We start from the raw sequence: 24,861 nt of genomic DNA on the forward strand, positions 1-24,861 counted from the left end.
GTTCCCTGTAAAACGCGCACACGGCGAAGGGAAAATCCGTGCCAGCCGAAATAGAGAGCCGAGGAGCGAGCCGAAAGGGATAACCAAGAGAGCCGGATCAACGCCGGAAACCGGCAGGACCGAAACACGGCAGAGACAAAAACCGGAGGCGCTCAAGGGACCACCCCTAACGGCGCACCGAGAGAGAGAGAGAGAACCCAGCCTTTTTTCCTCTCCTCTTCCGTGTGTCCCCCCTCGGACCCTCCACTCCACTCCCTCCCTCCCTCCCTCCCTCCTCTCCCGCCATATTCTTAAACACCTACATCGACTCTGACCGAAACCCCCCACCCACCCCCTCCCTACTCTCCTAAGGACAGAGCTCTCTCGCAACCCCCTTCCCCCCCCTCGTATAAGAATCACTGCATCGGTTGTGTTGGAACCAGTGCCAAATGGGTTGTGATTCCGTGCAGACAGTTTCCAATTGTGATTACGCTACCGATACACGGTTGTGACCGGTGAATCGTTTACGACGCTTACGGAGCTTTCCAATATATATATATATTTTTTCTTATTATTCCGCGAGTCGTGCCGTTTTACAGTATTATCGTTTAGTGCGGATCATATAATATTTTTTTCTAATCGGTTCTTCGCGATCGGATCGGTCGAAGGTAGATCTCGTTACGTCGTACGGAATCGTTGTACAAGTAACAGCCGATTTCCTCTCGCATAACCGCGAGTGCCCTGGGTGCGACCAGAGTAGTGATCGAGAGAGTGTGCTATGCGAGCATGACAGCGGCCATGGAAGACAGAACGATCGTCGATGATCGACAGCTGACGACGATGGAGGCGATACTCGCCCGCGACCAAAGGACCACGTCCCACAGAGTCCACGACCACCATCATCGCGACGGTGCAGCCACCGTCGTGCCCCAGGACGGCAACGTGACAGCGATCGCGCCGGCCGCCGTGAAAACCTCGACGACGTGGTGCAGGGGCCTGCCGGCGTACGGCCGCCGCGCCGATGTGATCGGTCCCCGGATTAATAAAAATGACCATGCACAGAGACACTCGGATAGTGATTCATACTACGTACCTGCATTTTACGACGATCGAAGGATACGATCGAGACACAACGCATCCATCACCGCGACCACGTGGCTGAGTAAGTCGAACCACTGACTTAGATTGTGCCGGGGGAACATGCGCGACAACTGTTGCTCCTATCGCTCCCCTTCTCTCTCTCTCTCTTTTCTCCTGGCACGACTCTCTCTCTCTTTCTCTCTCTTTCTTTCGGCCCGTGTCTTTCCTATCGTCGAATCGTTAACGAAGTGACTGAACGTCAGTGGGAGAGGTGCTGAAAGTGACAATTTCAACCCCATAGGAAAATACAGGGTTGACCTTTGTACGCTTCACGCTGAAAATCTACTCTCTGTCATTTCAAAGTCATTTATTTCTCTTTGATTATGTTACAATTCAATATGTTCCTTTAAAACGTGCCGCGAATCGATTGCGATCGAGTGACACCTTCTCACGCCATTTTCTAATAATTTCATAGACGAAAAAGGAAATGTATTCAAATATATGAAAACGTGGTCGAATGCTTAAATATTGCTGAGAAAAGGCAAGAGTTTGATCCGCGTTAATTGACAGGTAACAGCTTGTTTCTGTAACTATCCGTCGCGAGCGACGCTCGCCTATCAGGCGGTCAATTTAAAGCGCGAAACTCTTCTCGAGAAGCGCGCGAGAGAATCGCGATCACGTCGAAGGATCGTCGAAGAACTCTGCGACAAGTTATCGGGCCGGTCTTTCCTATCTAAGCCCGATTGTCCGAGTAAAAGTTGCATCCTCTTTCCGGTGGAGAAATGGCTTCCCCGAATTGATTCGGAAATCGCGGCGAGATACAGTGCGCTCCTGCAATAATTTCTGCATACGTTCGTTCCATCGGTTTGCAAACCGTCGAAGGAAGGAAGGAGGAGATTTAACCGAGCGCGGCATTAAAAATTGCATCATCGATTGGCAATCGTCGTCCGATCGTTCAATTAATTTCTCTGCGAACCGCGGCCGAGGTTCTCTCCTCGCTCAAATTACGTCCCGCTGGATGGATGTATCGACGTTACTATGTAACGAAATTATACAGGCTGGAATTCATTATCATTTCGCGTATTATCGCGTCCATCGGCGGCTGACTCACCGAAAATTCATCTTTCCTTACGTAATTTTCTTCGTCCCGTCCCGGCTCCGTTTTCTCGCTCGACTCCCGGCGTCTCTTTCTTCGCCAAGATATCAAGACGAACGAACGATTCCATTCCGCGAATTTTGGAACTTCAAAAACAGTTTCTCAATGACTGTTCGTCAATGACTGTTGGCTATTTTTCGCGACAAGGCACGATTCGACGCGTCGCGGAACCGCGCAAAGTATTCGGCAAAAGCGACGATTATCGTCGCGCGTCAGCCCGTCGTCGGACGTCAGGAGCAGCAACTTCAACGCTGGGATGCATCAGAAATTTCGACGATAATCCACGCGTTAGCCGTAACAATGTCGATTCGACAGGTGACGCGACGTGATCCGGCGACATTCTTCGCTTGGTCCATCGTCCTTACCGTTCCCTTTCGCGATTTGACGTCACGTTTGAGAAAGTCGATGGACGAGTTAGTCATCGCCGCTTATCGGAAATATCGCTCTTGTAACGTCGTATTCTCGTCTCTTGGTAACATCCGCGAAATTCGCGACGGATAAATAATTCTGTCAGTCGTTAATTAGTCAGCGATCTGCCACGCGTCAGCACCTGTACAAGCGCAAAGAAACGCCGCCTCCGACCGCGGTGAACCGTGCGAAAGCAGCGAAAAGCGCGAGGAGGCGGGCGCGTTCAAAACACACACCCACCTGTTGAACATTCTCAAATCTACAGGTAGGCCTGCGCCATTCACAGGTCCCGCAGAGGAACCTCGCGCTCCACGAACAGTACACTCGAATCATTCTTTGACATGTTTGCTTGAAAATATCGCGAAGCGTTCGATTTAATCGATTAGAAATTACGTTTTCATAAAATTTAATAAAAAACAAAATCTTACTATATTCGTAAACGTTTAAAGAGACTATTTAGAGAGGTGTTGGCTATTTTCCAAGGGCTAGGGAAACAAAGAGAAGTCCACGCGTCGCAACGATAGACCTGGACGCATTAGGGAATGAAAATCGAGATAAGGGAGAGATCGACAGCGTTCAACCCTTTACTCTCGTCGTGTTATATGTATTTAAAATTTAAAAAAAGGATTAACAAGTTCTGTTTTTGCTAGCCAATCTTTAAAAACTTTGTATCAGCGTTCGTTGAATGAGAATTAATTCCGAGCAGCACGGTACGAATGTGCAAACTTGATACGACGGCGAAGGGGTTGATCCCCGGTGGCGAGAAGCATCGACGAAGCCGGCCCGAGATTCAAAACCGCCGCCGCGGGATTAATGACGAGCGCGGGCAGCCGCGCGGCAAGGCAGGAAAAATGGTCGGAAAACGGCGTATAATAAATCGACGAGAGCGTATATACTTACCGTGTGTACCGCAACCTACCGCAACGCGCTCCGGTCCGGGCATGGACACGATCCGCGAAGATAAGGGGGGTGGGCCGGGACGGGCGTAATGGGGTATAATTGTCGCGAGCAATGCGAGGACAGTGCGTCATTACCGCATTTTTCAAGCATCTTCTTGCCGGCGAACCGACGGAGATGCGTCTTGCACCGGTGTTCACAGGCTCCGCACGCCTTACTTTTTTTTACCACGGAGACCGCGGGTTCTCAGGAATTTCGTTGGAACGCCGTGGCCGCCGTGGAGAGCGTTGTCGTTGAGGTAGGCCCTAGCTGTACAACCCGTCGACACCCGTCCGCGGCCAGGCCACACGGGGCGAAAGTAGAAAACGACGGGGCCGCGCGGGTACGCCCGACGACCCGTTAGATGACCCGTCTCTACCAAATGTCCACGATTTAATCCCCCCGCCTGTGTGTGTGTTCGCGATCCACGAAAAACCACGCCACGGTTTCTTTTGACGCGACGCGCGAACCCCGGAGACGCGCGCGACCGCGGCATTTCTCTCGATCAACTGTCCCAACTTCGGCTCTGCCGAGTGACAGCTATCACAGCGGAGGTGCTACGATCTTCTCATAGCGTTACGCTATGAAATAGAATAAGAATAGCTATTAAGAGGAAATCGTTTGCTTTCAATTAAAATAGCAATATTCCTCGTACTCGGTTTTTAAAACTTTTGCCGTCGTTTTCGTCTCGGTTTCTTGATTCGAATGACACCGATCGCGATATCCTCGCGATTATAATGAAGTAATAAGCTAAAGTAAGAGGGTTTAACCCTTTCGGTACGAGCACTCTTTCCGCCGTGACGCTCTCGCTGTACAAAGGGCCGCCAAAATTTCCGCCGCAAATGATCAGTCCTCCTTCATAAGAAGATATTTCCTAAGCGTTTAATAAAATCTGTGCTTAATAAAACGACATTTTTTTAAACAAAATTATTACAAAAGTAAACATAAAATATTGAGAAATATTTATATAAAATTCGGTTAATTATGTCGGTCGTCGCACGGACGCCGCATATATCCGGCGCTCGTACCGAAAGGGTTAATCGCTTGGAGCTGATTATGATCGAAAATACATCGTGCTTAGTATATCTCACGGATGCGATGGCAAATGCGAGAGATTAAAGAATGAGAAAAGATGAAATTCTGCCAGTGGCGCGAACTTAGATTCTTGAAAATTACAAAGATTCTTGAAACATATAGAGTTGCGTATAAGTGAAAAATTTCAATAAATTTAAAGTCGTTCTGAAATGATATTTTCGCGATCGATGCGCGCAACTTTTATTTTTGCGAGGACTCCCAGCTTATCAGCTATTGTGTTAGAAAAATGCAAAGAGGCTCGCGTGTACGAGGGATAACAAATAAAACGGCGAACAACAAAAGTTTCGTTCGCGATCAACGAAAACACGGTGCACGTTTACGTCAATACAAGTATTACGACACAGCGAAGTGGAAGAAAGAAAATGAAGTGTTGGCAGAAGTTGGCAAACACGAATGGGATGTGTTAATACCGTGCAGCATCGTCTGCAATTGTGGTCACGTATTGCATTCTCTACTTTCTTTAAGATATATATTTTTACGATGATATTTCGCGGATCGTTCGATTCTAAGGGTTAATTTGCCTTTGCTTCGCGAATAATTCTCAAAGAATTGAAATTTCTTCAATCTTTGAGAATTTAAATTTGCGAAGAATTTAGAGTGGCGAAAAAAATTTCTTCAAGACATTTCTGTATTGCTATTTCGCGGATCGTCCAACTATAAACGTTGCTTTGCGAAGGCTTAATTTGCTTTAGCTTCGGGACTAATATAGATTCTCCGAACAATTTATATTCGCGTCAATTTATATTTGCGAACAATTTATATTCGCGTCAAATTTAGATTTGCGAACGATGGCGATAAAATGGCCGAGATACAGCTGTTCGACGGGCTCGAATACCGTTCGAACGACGATCGTCTAAATTCGCGTGAAAGTGGACAGAAGATACCCGGCCGATGCTCGCGACGTCGCATGAACAAACGTATTAAACGATGCCGGTCGTCGTTAACGAGAAAAGTTCGTCAGCGTATTCGCGCCGCGGCCGAGATAAGGGGTGCGATGCGCGGCCGTGTGCTCGCACACGGGGAATCGTATGATGCATTCCAGGTGGGCAATGTTGCAAGTCACACGGGCCGGGAGAGTCCACACAGGTGGCTCTTTCGAGTTTCTTACGGGCGAAAGAATGCGAACTTGCTCGAAAGCGTACACCTATTCGCCGGTCGCGATTCCGCTCGCGCGGACAAATTTGGCCGAGGCGGTTCCACCGTCCGGCGAGGCAATATCGCGCGGCAATTAAATTCCATCGGCACGAAAACCCGGCGTACGCGATTAAAGAAACGCGCCGCGGCGACGGCGGCGGCGGCGGCGAAAGTATACGCCGGCGTCGATGCGTACGAAACGCCGCGCGAGCGACAAGTAAGGAAACGTAATCGCGCGCGCGCCGGAATCATTTACCTGGATCACGCCGTGCTTCTGGTACGATAAAAATACTTTGCCGCATTATCGAACAGCGCCGCGGTTTTGCGAAAGTAACGCTGTCCGCGTGGTCGAACGATATCGTTCCGACGCGTACGCTGTCGCGACGTAATTGCCTCTCTGCGTTTGGCGTTTCAATCGTCGCGGAACGGTTCTCTTCCCACTAGATGGAAATCGACAAAGTATAGGACGGTACTTCGATTGCGATCGTTTCGAAAAATCTTCCGTCGGATGCAACTTCGACGCTGCGCTCCGATTTTCTCACTTCAGCGATAGTTACTCCTTCTTACTATTCCATAATCAATGATATTTCTTCCTAGATAAACTATATTATATAAAAGCAACGTCACAGCATCTTCTAATATTCTTCAAAACAACTATCGACTAAACGTTCCCTTAGAAATTCTAATCAACGCTCGCTTTGCATCAACGATTGCTTCGAGCGATCTCTGCGTTAATCATCGCGGTATAAATAGTTTTCGGCGGCTCGGGGAAAAATCGGCAAGGCTCGCAGGAAGCGTGACCGCGGATGCATCGTCCGAGTCACGTGGCGTTGCATACGAGGCGCGAGGTTATCCCGCGCGTCTATCCGCGTTCGAACGGATTCCAATACGATCGGCGCGCGGTTGAGATCGAAGCGCGTGTCCCGCGGCTTATCGTCGACCGGGCCGCGACAAACAAAGCGACGAAGAAGGAACGCGTGGCTGTGCGATGGACGCCGCGACGCCGCGAGAAGCGCGCAGAGTTCGATGCAATTACCGGCCGCGCGCGGACAGAAGAAAAAGATACCACACCGTTAGCCGCGGTGCGCGCGCGCGCGCGCTCGCGTCGCGACACGGTTTTCACGGTTACTTTGGGGCGCGAACTTCCCCGCGGCGTAACGATCCTCTCGGCGAGACGCGAAACGCACTTAAGAGCCGCTCATTAATATGCGTTAAGTGTCCGAGATGTCTCCTCGGCCTCCTACCCCCTTCTTCGTGCTGCGTCGCTCTTTCTTTTCCTCTCTCTCTCTCTCTCTCTCTTTCTCTCTCTTTCTCTCTCTGTCCGTTGATTTTGTCTCCGCCGCGACTAGCGCAGTCGCCGTCGCGCGCAATGCACGGTATAATTGAATTTGTTTTTCTTCGGATGCACACTTTGTCCAGACACGATCGCGGCTTCCAGCTATCGACGTCTTCGATCGTTTACGTCGGGGTTTGATGGCTCCTTCAACGAGTTTAGATACAATTTGTTTTAGATACGTTTATCCCCGATTTAACGAGGTGCGAGGAAGCGTACGATACTGTCATTACATTCGTATGTGTTTTACAACGTTCCAAGCGGTTCGATGATATTCCTGTTTCCTCGTTTTGTTAGGTATTTGTCGCGCCGATTAACCCCCTACACTACGATCGCTTTCATAACTGCGACGATTAGTATTTCTTAATAATTTCCTTGAACGAGAGGATTTTCTTGATTGTCTTCATTTAATTCCTTTCACAAATTTTCACGGTAGAAGATTGAAATTTTGTTTCAATTTGATAGAAACGACCGGCAGTTATATGTACTATATCATGTGCGAAACGTTCATCGCGAATCCGGCTCGTTGTTACAGCGCAAGGGGTTAACAGTATCAAATTGTACGCGCAAAATGTCGGAAAAGGAATTAACCACCTGACATCGGTCGATTTGTTGCTACGAGGGCTTCGAACAGCGCTCGATCCTCCCTAGCGCAAATACGATCCTGCTGACATCGGTGTTCAATTTGTTGGACAAACATAGACCTACGCTAAAGAAAGGACGTGGAAGTTGAACACCGCGAAGCAACTTAAAAACGAAATAACTAGTAGAACTCGCGATATCGATACTTTGCGACGTGCCGAGCCAATTCCGTCGATATCTCGTGAAACAGTTAAGTTCAACCCGTTACAAAAATTCGCGGCGCTGTCTCGGACAGGTGTGAACACGGCTTGAAAATTCCATCCCGTCTCGTCCGACCGTGTTATCGGAATTAATTCGTAAACCTCGCGGTTGCAGGGTCGAGGGCTCGCGTGGTTTTGTTTTAATGCGGGGCTTTGGGATACGGTATCGCCGGTTTGCGTGCGCCTAGAAACATTGACGCGGTGGAATAACACTGTTTAGACGGCCGGACGAGATGTTAATGCGGGAGCATTTCGGTTCGGGAGGGCCGCTCCCCTCGCTCTTCTCGCCGCTGCGAAATTCGACGCGCGAGGGTATTTTCGCTGGAAAACGAGCATACCGAGCGCGAACAACAGTATCACGGGGCGAGAGGGACAGAGGGTGCCCGTTTACAACCGAGAGAGAGAGAGAGAGAGAGAGAGAGAGGGAGAGAGAGAGAGAAGTTGCGGCTGTTATACACCATCCACCGAATGCGTACCGCGACTGCCGGATGGGTTTGTCGTCGTAGCCGGTGCACGTGATTCCCAGGCCCCTCATCAACGGTCGTAACTCGTGAAATAATGCGACGACGAATTCGCGTGGTTGTAATTCGACGAGCGGTGATCCCGAAACTGCCGGATGATCATAAGACGGTCCCGATCGAAATCTACCATTTAGGCGCTTACTATCGACGAGGAGACCGTGTACCCTCCAAAGGGTGGGGCGAGAACGGGGCAAGAGTCGAAACAACGAGCCGGAAGCTGCGCCGGGATCATTTCTCTCTCTCTCTCTCTCTCTCTCTCTCTCTCTCGAGTCTCGCGTCAAATCGCCGATTCCACCGTCGGATCTCTTATCCTCATAATACAGAATTCGGTTAATAACCCATCGATTCGGCGCTAGCAAAGACGGAAATCAAAACTTTTTACCGAATCCAGCGATTTCTGAGTGTTCGCACCCTATGGTTTTCGGTGTCGCTGTTCAGCGATGATTCGAAATACGAATTCCGAAATTGCACGGCAATGCGCCGTCGTTTAGGGGAAATATCTTCATCTCTGTGGTCTACGACGTCTTCTTCGAGCTGTTTTGAGTTTGGTTACTTCCTCTACTCTTGTTTAATATGAGTGACATTTGACGCAGATCTAGACGAGCAATTGGTACTTCCAGTTTGCATTTGCGAGGTTTAGGCTGCGCCAGACGGTGGAGTTTTATGAAAAATAGAAATTGTCTCAGGAGAGGGAATGCTATCGATGAACAAAAATCAACTGACTTGAAATCTCTCCAATCTTTCACTACGTTGAAATTAAAAAAGTCTACCAAACTGGTATATCAAAGTGCGATGATCGTTTTTTAATAATTAGAGTTTATTTAATCTTATTCAGATCTCCTTATGCTATCGAAAGTGCTATTCCATTTTACTTTTGAAATTATAACAATGGATTCTATCACCCACCAAAAACTTCGATTCTAATATCGTACAATTTTAGCATCGTGCCTTGCAAATGTGTATTGTATCTTCCAAGTGTTAATTATAAAATAAACACACGTGCGATACGATCGTCTAATTTCTTTAAGAAAAAGATCGAAGACACGTAAAAATTCACGAGACTCTCGCCAGGAGAATAACCATTTGATTTGTGTGCGTTGGTTTTTCCAGGGTTAGGCAGTCTTCTGGTGACTCTGCTCGCGGTCTCGGTACAGAGCGCCCCGACGATGACCCTCGAGAGTAGACGACTGAGCTCGCCCCCGAAGTGGGTGAACCCCTGCGGCCTCGCAGCCGAAGACTTCACGACCGGTGAATTGGACGTAGTGCAGCTGACGGATTCGCAGCTTCTGCAGCAGGTTGTCGTCCAGGCGAAAACGGCGCTGATGCACGCGGAGCTTTTTCGCGAGGATTACGTGAGTACACGAAACTCTCTTTACCCAGCCTTCGTCTTCGTCTTCGTCTTCGTCTTCGTCTTCGTCTTCGTCGTCGTCGTCTTCATCGCTCCAGAAAAACGCGCTCGCAAGTCCGCGCCACCATCGCGATATCGACGATCTAACAGACGAACATTAAGTTCATCAATCGGTTCGATAATTACTAACGTGACTTCTGGTGGGGATCGGCCGGGGAAAGGGGACATCGAGCGGAAGGCGGTTATGGTAGTACTTCCGGTCGTACGGACGTTGATCGTTGAATCCCAGAGACCTTCGAAAGAGATCTTCGATTTACCAGTGGCTCGATGTTGCTCGATACACAAGATACGACTTTGCTTTTGATGCCCGCCTTGTTCACGGAAACCGGCGATTTCGGAGCAGTTTATTGGAACGAATGAAAACGAAACCGACGGGAAGGTTTCGAAACGCGCATCGCCTCGCAATCAACTACAAAAAACGCGAAATTAATATCGAATTTGTTTCTTCGTTCGCCTCTCCGTCTTCTATTTTCTCTCTCTCTCTCGTGTATTAAAATCGCCGGGGCATCGAAACACACTCGCGGACAATTATTGCACATTTCCCGCGGATCCCATGAATATTCAAAACGCTTCGGTTTCCGGAATAAATTGGCTCAGTTTTTGGGTCATCGGGGGCCCCGCGCGTCCTATTCTCTCTTTCAATTACACTCGCCTATATATTTATACATGTTTCCTCCGGTGAACGGTTATTCATGACAATAACTCATTCCCGTCACGCAACTGATCGGCGACTACAGACGATCCCCCGTCCGTGTGTTTAAGTATTCGAGTGTTCCTCTTAGCGCGCGGATGGTTCGGAAAGTGGTCGCGGCGGCGACGGCGGCGGCGACGGCGGCGGCCACCGTCCCGGTATTACCCTGTTTCTCTGATTGCTGTGCATCGGGCGCGTGATATTTATTGCGCGTAATTACAGAGATCGAAAATGCACTTTGTAATCGCGAGCCCCGGCGAATCTAAAGACGAAAGAGAGAAAGAGATGGAGAGAGAGATATAGAGATTGGAGAGTCCGCGGGCGTGCGCGCGCGGCTTCTGTGTGTCCAGGGATCGTCGAAAGTGACATTTTTTTACAGCGCGGAGAGACCGACAGAGACCACCGCTTCCTGTGCTCGATTTGCTCTCTCGCCCCGCCGCGCCGCCCCGGTGTATTATGAAATGTGTAAGCGATCGCCGCCCCGCGCGACCCCCACCCCCCTCTCTCTCTTTCTCTGCCGAAAAACGAAAAATAGATCCGTTCACGACCGCGCACGAAGATCCTTTCGTTTCGAAAGAATCTTCCCAGCCGATCGTGCCTTATTATCTCTAACCAAGGACAATAAATCACGGTCCCGGTTCGACCTGTGTATGTGTGTTTGTGTGTGTGTGTGTGTGCGCGCGCGCGTTGCTCAAGGTTCTCTCCTCTCTTCTGAAACGATCCGAAAAAAGAGACGTGGAAACCGCAGGATCGAAGCTACGGTTACACACGCGAAACTTTAGTCTCGTTTTTTTACCGAATAGATTAAGCTCGGTCGCGGCCTCCCCCTAGCTCGCTCTCGCTCTCCTCTCCTCTCCTCTCTCCTCTTCAATCTCTCCTCTTTTCCCCCTGTCTCTCCTAGTTATGCATCGTGCACACACGTGTGTCGACATGATTTCGGGGCCTCTAACTGAACGTCCTTACATGCCCGCGCCAACAGTTCTTGGACCCACCTGACTCATCCTTGACAGCCCGCTCTACGCGTTTCCTGTTTCTCCGTTGCCGCGGGGACGCCCGGGCCGCGCGCATCGTTGCATGCGCCGCGTGCAGCTTGGATTACATTGTTCGTTTAAAACCCCGCTTTCGCGGTCTCTTTCGCAACTGCGGACCCACGCCTTCGCCTACCACGCTATGACCCATTTCAGGGCTCCCCCTCCCTTCGCTCCGCGGTCCTACGAAACGCGACTTTGCACGGGAAATCTCTCCTAATCGTGGTCAACCCCTTATTTTTTTATATTAACCCCTTGCACTATCGCTGCTTTCACGGAATGACGATTAGCACTTTTCATAATTAATAAGTTTCCTAATAGGACCAGGCGATCTTTTTTTCCTATATCGTCTAAATTGTTGTCCTGAAATTTCTGGCTTATAGCATTTTCATTGTATGCAGGAAGGTGCAGTTTTGTCGGGACTAAATTAATTCTGGCAACTCGTAGCAACAGTTTTGCTGCTCAACGATTTTTGAAATCTAAACTTTGTTGTTATGAAAATTATTTTGTAAAATTATAGAATAATTTTAGTGGTGCCTGAGAGTCGCCATTCGAGGGCAAAGGGTTAAGAACAAACAAGTGCTGATCAACGCGACCTAAAAGGAGTCGTAGCGCAAGGGGTTAAAAGAATGTACACTGCAAACGAGAGAATTGTACAGGTTGCTAAGGAAAAATCGTCCTCGACGAAGGCTTCTTTTAACGTCGGACTTGGTGCCAATAAGTCGTCATTAGAGTCCCTCCGTATATACTACAATTCCAGTACTTTATATATATATATATATATATATATATATATCTATAGATCCAGTCTTGTTAGGTCGGTCGCGTCTTCCACGCGCCGCCCGACTCGTTTATTTATAACAGCGCTTCCAGCGATAATGATAATTAGCTCGCGCCAAGTTAATCGGCCAGAATTTATGGACGTAGCTGAACCTAGCGCGCGCGGCGTCTCTGACACGAATACTTAGCTTCGCGACAGCCATTAATTGGACACAAGAAGCAATCTCTAAGTGTACAACCGAAGCGCGAACCTCGATAATTAGAGCAACCGTTCAATCGGATTCGCTCGGCGCAGGTTTCAGGAGCAAATTAACCGGCGGATATCGCCTCGCCGGCGAATGTGGCGCGCCCCGCCACGGATCGGCCGCTCACGAAATTAGGATTCATAGCGCGCGACCGCAAAACTGGCGTTCGCGTCTCTCTGTTGCGTATAGGGTTCGTTCCGCCCTATTCTGTGGGGGCCCATCGTGGAAACGGTCGCCCCGTTACATCATCGCCGGACGATACTCGATACCGATGTTTTCTAAGTCAGCGCATAATCTGATATCGTTCGGCTATTCTTCCCCTCCCCCTCTTCGGCTCTCTCTCTCTCTCTCTCTCTCTTCCTCCTCGGCTCTGTTCTGCTTCGGCTATGTTATTCTTCGGCTCTGTTCCTCTTCGGCCTGCCTTGGGAAAACGAACGTCGCCCGAGAGAAGGACCAACGCGTCGCTCTCTCCTCCGCGACGGCCACCTTTTCCCAGACTCGCAGCACTTCGCCGGGTTCTGAGGACGTCCTCGCCCGGTTCTCTCTCTCTCTCGCTCTCTCTCGCTCTCTCGCTTCTTCTCGGTCTTTCTCACCGGGCGACGCACTGTCTGGTATAGCCCAGTGACGTCACCTGCTAGCTCTCGTTATCGTTTCAGCGTCGCGGTGACCGCGACGAGAAAAAGCAGAGATTAGACATGGGGGTTACGGAGAACCGGGGCAGCTCTCGTGCGACCGATCGCAGACCCACGCGCAGGTGGCCCGGCGATAACGTTCCGATCCGCGAATTCCTTGTTCGTTATCAGCCCCGCGATACTCGACATCTGTTAAACCCGTCGCGCAACGGTCAGCCGGTCGCTGCGCACAGGTTTCCGCTCGCGATCTACTGAAATGTCAACGCTGTTCTTCCGAGCGGAAGAAGATCCTTTCGATCTCGAAATGTGGGAATCGAAGCGAATCGAGACGCGCGGGAAATAAAATTGTCTCATTTCGTCGATGTTCGATGTTCGACGATCGAAATTTTTCAGACGATATTTTTAATCAATTTTTCAGACGATATTTTTAATAAATTCTGCAGACGATATTTTGCATAAATTTTACGGATAAAATTTCATTCGAATAATACATCACGCTAAAGGTTGTTTAGATTTTTCCTACCACGGCGTGTTGATTAAATAATGCCAAACTAATGTCGAAAAATATTAAATAACGTTAATTGATGTTACCATAATGTAGAATAACGTTAAATAATGATAGTTAGCAATTTTAAATAATCATTTTAACCCGACAAAATTTCATTCTTGTTGCACTTGTTCCATTAATTTTCCTCGTGATCTCATCAACAACCGCAATATACCAACACCATTGCGAAAACTAGCACCTCCGACACGATATTTCTGCCTACACTTACACTATTTCTATTCATCGAATGACGCGCATTCGATCGCTCTCTTATCACCGTATCAATCGTTCCTTCCTATAAATCGTTCCCCTAAGCTCATCGGACGTCGATTCGTGGATCGAGGAAAACGAGCCACATATTTTAAAGTCTGAAACATAACTCGATGTATCCAGCAATCTTAATTGCCTTTTTATAACACCGCGACGACAGCCTCGCGGTCTTTTCCTCTAAGAATATATCGAACATGTCCGCCGCCAGCTGTTCTGCTATTCGAGGCATTCGGTTAATTAACTTATTATCGGCGCGGAAGTGTTTCTCGAATAGTATGAGCAATTTCACGCATTTCATTTCGTAGACTTCGATCAAACGGCAATTTCTTTGTTCGGTGACAATCGTGCGCCGATCGTACACCGCCGCGACGATATTCGTCGTTCGTTCGGTTGTCGTGCGCGCCGACGAGGAGTCAATAAAGCGGCGTGAAATCAATGGATCACCGCGTACGCGCGATTACAGCCGATATTACTATTGTTAGGGCGGATAGGAAGTTCGACGTCTACGAGTCGCTTATACGCGCGGGCCGTGTGCTACGTGAAGGAATCGGATAAAATATCGGAAGCGGAGGATTCCAATAAATCAGAATCGGAAGCTGCCCCCCTCCCCGACAAGGATGGGGCATCTATACCCCGGTACGCCGCCTGCATACTAAAACGCAGACCGGATACACAACCCGCGCCAGTGCATTTACTTGCCCACGATACATTCAATACGCACTACGACACGTATTTTCTGCTACTCCACTCGCTGGATGTCGGTCCGTACGGTTTCATTCAAGGCTGACATATTTTTCGAACACGATTCATCGACGCCCATTCTACCTATACCAACTACGTCCGATGAATTATTCTCGTCCTTGTTCGCGACACGCCTAACAAGGAATTATGTTGTCCGATTCAAATATTTGTTACGTTTTCTTTCCATCGACGGTGATTATTAAATCAATTTAAATGTTAATTATTTCTGGCGAAAATATGAGGAACTTTGTCATCTTTTGTCTGTGACATGCTTTTCATATTTTCTTCGAGGAAAGCAATGATATTTGATATTAAGTTCCTGTGGTATTAATATTTTTCCGTTCTTGATCATTTCTGTGATAAAACATCGTTTTCTCTGCTGCTTTTAGATTTGGATAATAGAAAATCGTATTTTCTTTCGATTTGAAAGAATCGATGGGTTTATATTATAATATTAGCTGATCTTTATGCGAAGTAAAAATTTGTCTCAGCTATTCCATGAATTCTTCTAATAGTTTTTTTAATAATTTTAATCGAAAGAGAAGAAGTCACTTGCGACAATTTTATTTATTAAAAAAAAAGAATAAAATCGTTTAGAAGAATGACTAGCTTAATAATGATCAGAAGTCTTGCAATCCCATTGAACCGGGTCAAGAACCGATAAAATCGTCGTTGAACGCGCGTCGTCGTATCGTCGTCGCGGTTTATTATCGAATATCGAAGAAGCGAATTTTTCGAGCGAAGAGTGACCGGGAGTCGGAAGAAAACTCGAACGAAACCGAAACAGCGTCCGATTTTTCGCAGTCGTGTTTCTTTGGTGGCCTGGCGCGAGCCGTTTGGAATCGGTACCGCGGCCGCGGTCGCACCGAAAACTTTTATAACTTCTAATAAGCGGTGGGAGCCGGTGGAAGCAGCGCTAGAAGAAAGACCCGAGAGAGACTAATTGATTTTGACGGGTCCAACGAGCGGTGCCGCGCGGCGGCGCAAGGCCCCCGATGCCTATACTCTCCGCGCCAGCCTACTTCCTGTCAGTTTTCAGCCCCGGTTTTACGATTATTCCGTGCTCTCCCGGTGTGGCCGGGAGGAGGACTTTTACGAGGGCACAAAAGACCCGCGCGTCTCAGATTTGTTCGCCGCCAGTGGTTGTTAGCGACAATTCCTTTCATTCTTCGCTTTTTCTTCCCTCCCACCTTCCCCCACCCCGTCCCCACCCTCCCTCTTCGTTCCCACTGTCCGTTCTCTCGCGGCGCGCAACATTTTCGTGATTGTCTTCGAAACAGCTGGCCGATACGAGAAAACTGGCAGATATTCGCGAACTCTCGTCCGCGGCGAAAATTGATCAGAACCCGCCGAGAGGGAGGGGGGGAGGCTTTTAAAAGACACGCGCGCGCGCGCGCATTCCTTGTTCCGACGGCTCGCAGGTATTTTGTATCGGGAGCCCCTGGAACAACGAATGGAACGCCGGTGTATCGAAACAAGCTATAAAACTTCGCCGATGGAATTTCTTACGGTTTCTACGGGAACGACGCCGGGGAAACCGGTGATCGATTAATCCCGAAACGAGTCCTAAGGGACGGCGCCATCTTTTGACGTGTTCGTTGGGAAACCGTTCGCGTAAAATAACTATAAAATCGCCGCCTGTGAGGTCTGCGAGCGGGGACCCTTCGATATTATTTGTTACGGTGGCGATAATTAATGTTTCTCCTACAATGTACTCATTTGGGATCTCTTCTCGACAGCGAATTTCGTAATCGCCATTTTGGTCCACCTGTGCTTCTACAATCGGTAGCTTGTGCTCGGTTTAGACTGTGTTTCGAGAACTACCTACGTATTGGTTCTGAGCATGATTGTCATGTTTTAATCCTCTTAGTACCAGAATTAAAAATAAATTAAATGAATCTGAGCGAAATGTTGAAATCTTGTTCGACGAAGTTTGATCAATTTTCGGAAAGAAATTGCAAGAATTTTGAACAGCCTGACGAATAACAAATTCAAAACGGGAGGAGAAATAAGAAATGAAATTGTTGTTTAATAAAAATGTTAAGAAAGCTATCTTTCCAACAATTTTTAATATATAGCCAACAACGATATATCGTTGTTCGGTACTGAGAGGGTTAAACTCGGTAATTCTCGTGTTGAATGACATTTTATTCTTGTTGCAACAAATAGATATTCAAAGTAAAAAGAGAAATAATTTCAATGAAGATCAGTCGATTTCTGTACTCGGTGAATGAGTTCTAAAATTCTTGAACACGTTCTAACATTTTCTGTCGAGTGCCAAGCTTCTCGATCGCGTTTCGGCCAGTCAGCTGACCTTGCGATCGTTTTAGGCGCTTTTCTGCGGCGCGTGTACGGTGTGCCCACGGTTTCACGAAACGCGTACTAATGGACCATTTCCAAGTTGTCACGGGGGGAAGCGAGGGCTTCTCCCTTCTGTCGCGATCGGAGCACCTTGTTACCGATGATTCATGGCGGCTCGAGCGTTCGAAGCGTTTAGCTTCTCTGGCCTGGCGCCCGCGCTTTCGAGCATTACATACTTCGGACAAGCTGCCTTGCAATCTGCTCCGAGAAATTGCTCCGAATAACCGAAGTGCGTGTTGTTCGAATTAACCATTTAATTTAATAATTTTCTTTTTTAATTTTAATAGAAAAGTCTGCTTCTCTTTGAAAATTAGCTGCACAGTGTGAACTCATCTTCGTCGTAGGATCTTTCGATCGATGAATCAATATAGTTTATCATTAACCATTTTTAAGCAAACAGTAGATAGCAGTAGTTGTATTAAAGTCAATAATAGCGAAATAATTAAACGAAATTGTTTAGAGAGAATTACTTTTTCGAGAAAAGGAACGCTGACATTTTCCTTTGATTTCTTTTTTAGTGAGGTTCAAAAATTGCGTTATTTTTATTTATAACTAATTTGCAAAGTTTCTATATATCTCAAGTTTAAGGTTAACGGATGAGCTGACCAAATATTCTTGCAGCTAGCACAGTCATTTAACCATATAATAACCAAACACCATGCGTTGCCATTTAAAAAACTTGTCCTTAAGATATATACTTTCATATCCTTTATTAAATTATATATTTTACAACCGTACCATATCCAACAAAATCCACCATAATATAATTGTAGTATATAGTACCATAGTATAATTACAACAACTTGAGCCCTGTTTAAATAGACCGCGACAGCCAACCGGTTAAATCCGTGTACAAAGTGGACTAGTTACTTTCGACCTCGGTCTCTCCCCTATTCCCAAAAAAGTCGACGACTCGAGGCGGACACGCGCGCTGTTCCGCTCGCGACGGCGAGTAAGCGAGTAAGCGGCGGCCGCTTACTCATCCGTCAGCGCGCGTTTCGTTCCCATCGTACCAGGAACAAGGGATATCGAAAGGCTGATCTCGCGCGAGGCGCTGGCTCCCTGGTTTAATCAGTGACTAAACCTGTTATTGAACCATATATCGCTCCCCTCTCCCCCCCAGCGGCAGAAAAGAGGCGCGGAAACTTTTGCATACAGCCGAGCAAGTATCGCACGGCCGAGAGATCGTTTTTAACTGAAAATGAAGACACTCATCTCTCGTTCATGACCCATCATCGCTGCTGCGCTAACCCCTTCGCACGCGAGCACAAGCCACACTCGCATGTAACGCCGCGGTTAATCCCGGCGAAACGAACTCTTTTTTCATGCCGTAAAACCCATTTCTTACCGGCCGAGAGAGAGAGAGAGAGAGAGAGAGAGAGCGCGCTATGCACAGATTGCATCGAATTATCTCATTCGCGCGGTCTCGTTAAAACGCTACAATGTCTCGATCGACTCGCTCGCCGATACTTTGTACGACAGACGCGATTTTGTGGAGAAATTCTTCTTTAGATGCAATTTTTATTTTTGGGATTTATTTGACTGTGATTTTCAGAGAATTAATTGCGAATATTGCTGAAATATTTTGCATCATTTCCTTGCGCTTTTTCAAACAGAATTCAAAGCGTATATTTTAACAATTATTCGTACAATAATTTAACATATTAATTTAAGGGCTTCTCCAAAACGTGCGAATAACTTTAGTAAATCATGCTAAAAATCTTCCTAACGAATCAAACAAAATATTACAGGGCAAAGGGTTAAAAATCTCGTCGAAGGCAGAGCTCTGAAACCTTTGTAATTTCGACAACGTTGCGAACTGCATTGCTGCGGTTGTTCGCAGTGAAAGTAACAGGATCGGGGAAGCAACAAGAAAACGCATCGGAACGATTGTTTATCGGCGCGGCTAGGAAAGGTGGTCGAAGAAAAATCGATCGGAAAGGTTCGGCGAGCCGGAGGGGCCTCACGGTCGAGTATTCTTTTTATCTGCAAAATAAAGACATTCATCTCCGTTCATGGCCTATCATTGGTACCCTCGGCGCGCGAATATAGGCCATTTGCATGTAACTTAACAGTTAGCTCCGGCAAAACGGATTCTTTCCCCCATAAACCGATTTTTTCGGGGCCGCCGCCGATCGCTCTCAGCAAATTGTCGGGTTGTGTGTTACGCGAGAGCTGCCCTCCTCTCGTTGGCGAACCACTTATTAAGTTTCATGCAATTAAACCGCGCAGAGAGAAAGAGAGAGAGAGAGAGGCTGCGTTGTGGTCAATTTGTAGGACGATAACAACGATAACGCACGCTAGGGTGCACTTCTCTCGTCCAATTCCTACCCGCCGACTATTTTAATCGAGCGTTCGGCTTTGCCGGGATAATGCAACATTCACGGCTAGTCCGGGGATCCGAAAGATGATGATGATGACGACGACGACGTATCTCGCGATAGATCGAACCCTCCGATCCCCCTGGCTTTCGATCGAGCGATATTTTTTATTCAACTCGCGGTTTTCTCTCGTTTTCCAGGCGAAGCGAACCTTCAACGTTGACTTCGAAGAAATTCTTTCCTCGTTCAAAGACAGCCACTACGATTGGCTACCGGGGCCAAGGGAAATTCCAAAGCAACTCGGACAGCAACTGGAACCAGAGTATCTTGACAGGTTGGAGGTGAGCGGAAACATAATGAACGCTTTCTTGAACGAAGCGGTTTAAATAGATACAATTCCTACGTCGTTAGAAAAGTGAAATTTGTCACGGGAACAATTAGTTTAGCTAAGCCTTTAATTAGACTCTAATTAACTCTAAAAAAAACTCTAGAGACAGATTTATGAGTTAATTTTATTAGAATAAAAGCAGAACGATTATTATTGTAATAAAATTTAAATATGAATTTATATGAAGCTATACATATATCAGAATATAAAATTTATAAATTGATTTATGGCTGTTTAAATTTTTTTTTATAGACTCATAATAAATTTATAAATTAATCAGCGGAGCTTTGAATTTACTTTATAGATTTATAATAAATTTATATATAAAGTTATTATTCATGGATCAAATTATAAACGCGTAGCATAGTTTTATTTAAATGATGACTTCAACTGAACAGTTTCTGACTGAATATTATAAATTCCGTTTCACAGCTGGACACTGCTCTGATCGATGCGTACGAGTACATGCAGAAGTACGCAGTGGGTTTGGAACAGATCGTCTGGGACCAGGAGGATCTGCAGCTCGAGTTTCGCAAGCAATTCAAAGACACGGAATTCAAGCTGCGAACGGTAAGTGCAACGCGATTCTAGTTCCTACTTGTTCCCTTGTGGATTTTTACAATGAAAAAGAAAAAGAACAAGAAAAAAAAAGCAGGAGAGGGAACACACCTTTCACAATGTTGCCGAGCACAATTAGCCTGAATTATATTGCCCGCCGTGGTCGTAAAAAAAAAAATATACCGCCCGAGAACTTTACGAGTTTTACGTAAAGTCGCGTCGCACTAAACCTTCCCGGCTGTAACGCGAGAGAAAAAATTTATGATTCTATCCTGACTAACGCTTTGTCGAATACTACGGCCCGATCTACTTAGCTTCTGTTCCGCGATTTTTCCATTGTTCTATGATCGGTCGCCGACAAGTTCAGCGTTATTCGCATTCGCTTTTTATCGCGGATTGTATCGCATTGAATTGAGTAGAATTAAATTGAATTGTATTGGATAATACTGAATTGAGTGGAATTAAATTGAATCGGGTAGAATTAAATTGAATTGAGTAGAATTAAATTGGATTAAATTCAATAGTATTGAATTGAATTGTATTGAATAATATTGAATTGAGTGGAATTAAATTGAATTAAATTGAATTGGGCAGAATTAAATTGGATAATATTGAATTGAGTAGAATTAAATTGAATTGTATTGGATAATATTGAATTGAGTAGAATTAAATTGAATTGTATTGGATAATATTGAATTGAGTAGAATTAGATGGAATTAAATTGAATTAAATTAAATTAAATTGAGTAGAATTAAACTGAATTAAATTGAATTAAATTGAATTAAATTGAATGAAATTGGATTGAGTAAAATAAGATAGTATCGATCGGAATAGAATTGAATGAAATCGAATCGACGATAATGAAATCGAACGAAAGAATCTAACGGAACGATGACGTTGGTTGCAGGTCCTCTGCGAGCTGCAAGTGGCGCTGGTGGAGCGTCAGCTGTCGTCGCGGCCGGACGTGACCCGCGACATCATGAAGTCCGAGCTGCGCGCGATCTCCACGTCGGAGACGTTTCGGAACCTGCGCGACTGGGTGATATTCCGCGACTACATGAACGGCCTCGAATACGTGGTGCAGGTGTTCGACTACCTGCACCGCGGACTACAATCCTGAGGATGGCAAGGCGAAAGCCCACGAAGGGCGACCAGGCGTCGACTCGCCCATCTGCGGAAGCCGGACCACCCTAATCCGGACGGTCATCGTTGAGGTCACCGGCGAGGGGGGCGGGTAAAACGGAGTTGGAGGAGGAGGAGGTGGAGGAGGAGGAAGGCCCGAGCGTGCTCCGTCAAGCAGGCTGAGGGCCGTCGTCATCCGCCCTTCGCGGCGATCAACGATCTATCTATCGGTCGCGCGCGCCGTGGGCCACCACGGCGGCGCCCGCACGAGGGACACAAGGGACACGAGGGACACTCGACTGCCGCCGATAGATACTTCTTCTCGTCGCCGGCTCGCGAAAACCGTCCGAGCCGATTACACACGGCTGGCCGATAGAAACTCCGACGACCGAGAATCAAGGAAGATGGGGAGCCAGAGTCGCACGATTTACGCAGCCCGTTGGCTTTCGCCGCCCAGTTCACGATCGTGCAACACACGACACGACACACACACACGCACACACTTACACGTCTACAGAAACAACTAGAGAGAAGAGGACGTACGAGACGCGCGTTTAAGCACGGGACAAGACCCGTGAACGTGCGCGCGCGCGCGCGATCCTCGCGTGAGAGAAGAACGACGAGAACCGATTCTCAAGCAAAGTGTCGCGCAACGAGTCGTCTGCGCAGCATCAGCGTGTACCAGCGATTTATGAGACAGTGTTTTATATCGAGTGATCCGAGTGTCGAACCGTCGCGCGCGCGATCTGGTACGCCTCGCCCGGTGGAAAATCGAAGATCGAAAGGCGCGGTGGAAGGCATCGTTCGCGCGAGAAATCTCTCTCGCGGACGATCGTTCGTTCCGCGACGCGAAATTTCTTCGTTTCTCTGTTCGCATCTTCGTGTTTTCCATCGCGAGAGATTCTGCGAGCAGTCGTTCGCCGATCTGAGAACTTTGCGTTCCGTCGAGAAGAGACCAGAGAAAGAAAGAAAGAAAGAGAGAGAGAGAGAGTTAGAGAGCGAGAGAGAGAGAGAGAGTTAGAGAGCGAGACGAGCACACGTGACAGAAGGATAGAGAAGGGAACGGATTCCGAGGGAATCGTTTTAAACGAGCTTGTGCACCGCAGCGGTATTATATCCTAAGTACACAAGAAAATACAGTATTCGCGCTTTAAGCTAGACTATTCGCGCCCAAGCGAGAAGAAAGCCGACAAATCCGTACGCGTTTTAGCCGATTGTCGATCGCGCGTGCTATCCCACGCGAGCAAATGGCCGGCGTCGTCGTTTCGCTGCGTCGACGAAACGCTCGGGCAACCCCCGGGGAAAGAGCTCCGCTTCTTTCGCCGGGTCCGAGGAGCCGGTGTCCCCCGCCCCATTTCATTCTACACACGATAATTTATTGACTAACTGTAATATTATTCTATTCGTATTTATTCAGATTATTTATTTTATTTTTGTAAAGATTTTACATGTCCGATTCACAGCCTGTATTTAAAGTGTCTAGTTGAGCTTAAAATTGCCTAGAGTGTAAGAGAAAAAACAGAAGGATATATATTAATATTATTATTATTATTATTACTACGATTATTATTATTATTATTTTTATTATTATTATTAATATTATTATTATTATTATTATTATTACTTTTCGTAATTAATATTATTAGTAGAATTTTAATAATATCTTAGCGGAAGAAGATGGTAACGCATCGACGCGGCCCGACGCCATTTTACGTTACGCGCCGCGCTGCTGCTGCACTCCCTTCGCTTGGCCCCGCGGTGCTTCGCGCCGCGCGAAGAACGCGACGAAGCCCCCTCCCGCCGTACTTCGCGATTCGCCGTCGAATCGATTCCTGTGTCCAACACCGACCCGACGGCGAACGTTTTAGATTCCTTTTTTTTTTCTCGTCCCCCGACGTTTTTACCATCACCAATTTTTAGCCTCTTTTCACCCCGTTCGACGCCGAGATCGAGACGTGCCTTTTCGACAGATTTATTTTTTATCCGCGATCATTTCGTTCGCGAGAAGTTTAACCTTTTCGGACCGTTTTCCCTTTTTTTTTATTTCGTGATTTTACTCGTTTTATCCGGCCCGCGAGCTTTCCGTTGATTTTATTCCCGTTAACGAGAAGGAACGTCGACGTCCGAGAGCGACCGCCCCACCCCAAACACGTACTTACTTAGAATCTCGTCGAAGTCGAGAACGCCGCCGTAACCGTAAAATCCGTTTTCCGTCGACGACGAGCTTTCGTCTCCTCCGCGCGAAAGGCTGGATTTCGGCTGAACACCTTCTGCGTACCTAACACGGCGCACCGTTGTACGAAACCGGCAATCTCTCATTTCCATATCATCGTGTCTGTGATATGCATCGTTTGTCCCCCACGTGTGCGACTAATTGTTATCGTCGAATCGTCGATCCCGCTTCATTGTTTCCGCGCGCGAAAACCGAGGAGGATGGAATCGGTGGAGGATGCGCCGGTCCGGGAGAGAATGAATGAGAGCGTGCGTCTGTGAGGGAGTGAGAGAGTGAGAGAGAGAGAGGGTTCTGGCAATGTCGATCTCGTGAATCGATCTCGAATACATTTCGTATCATGTCCCATTTTATTACTTCGACAGACAGCTTTTCGTTTCTTTTCGGAGCACCTGTTCGACCATTCGTCCCAGCATTTTCGTTTCCCTTCCTCGCGAGCCAGAAAAGACTGTCGTTTTACCGGGTTTCCCATTGGACGAATAATCCAGCGTGGACGCGGAGAAGTTTAGGCGGCACCGCTCGGCGACATCGACGAGAGACGATTCGCGCGAAAGCAGCAGCGCAGCCTGTTCGAGCGTCCCTCGGCAGAACGATTCTCTACCCCCCTACCCCCCTACCCCACCCCGATATGCCGATTTATATTCTCTATTTTTTCTCTTCTTTAAATAGGACTCAAATCTCTGTTCAAAATTCATTCGCGACGATCAACGTCGGCATGCTTTCCGGCGAATTCTCTATCTGTCGTTGTTAGAAAAAGAGAAAAAAGGTATACTTCGGTGTAAGAGATCCGTGGATCCGCCGGGAATTCTTTCGACTGTTCGAAGCATCGATCCGAGGGTTTCGGATCGATAGCGTCGATTACGGTCGTTGGGAGTCGGTTACGTTGTCGTAATGTTAAATAACGTCAAGGGATATTAAATAACGTTAAATGACGTTGAATAACGTCGAAGAATATTAAATAACGTTGTCGTTTCTAACAACGTTAAAAAATATTAAATAACGTCGAAAAAATTTGAGATAACGTTAAATGACGATATCGTAACGTCAAAGGACGT

At 47.2% G+C, this 24,861-nt stretch overlaps 1 protein-coding gene across 1 annotated transcript; it reads left to right on the forward strand.

The window, feature by feature from the left end:
* The first annotated feature begins 765 nt into the window (after nucleotides 1-765).
* LOC144475543 (uncharacterized) lies at nucleotides 766-24,418 on the forward strand. The gene is made up of 5 exons (XM_078191540.1): nucleotides 766-1,141; nucleotides 9,595-9,836; nucleotides 19,709-19,849; nucleotides 20,329-20,466; nucleotides 21,362-24,418. The coding sequence occupies exons 1-5, from the start codon at nucleotides 766-768 to the stop codon at nucleotides 21,572-21,574; spliced, it is 1,110 nt and encodes a 369-aa protein (XP_078047666.1). The 3' UTR covers nucleotides 21,575-24,418.
* The last annotated feature ends 443 nt before the right edge of the window (nucleotides 24,419-24,861 follow it).

Source organism: Augochlora pura, chromosome 10, assembly GCF_028453695.1.
Source record: "Augochlora pura isolate Apur16 chromosome 10, APUR_v2.2.1, whole genome shotgun sequence".
In the NCBI taxonomy this organism is placed as follows: Eukaryota; Metazoa; Arthropoda; class Insecta; order Hymenoptera; family Halictidae; genus Augochlora; species Augochlora pura.

Excerpts from the sequence above, each read along its gene's own strand:
- LOC144475543 (XM_078191540.1), top strand. The coding sequence starts at position 766 with ATGACAGCGGCCATGGAAGACAGAACGATCGTCGATGATCGACAGCTG. Across the intron at positions 9,837-19,708 it reads AGCTTTTTCGCGAGGATTAC|GCGAAGCGAACCTTCAACGT; the intron begins GTGAGTACACGA and ends CTCGTTTTCCAG. Across the intron at positions 20,467-21,361 it reads CGGAATTCAAGCTGCGAACG|GTCCTCTGCGAGCTGCAAGT; the intron begins GTAAGTGCAACG and ends CGTTGGTTGCAG.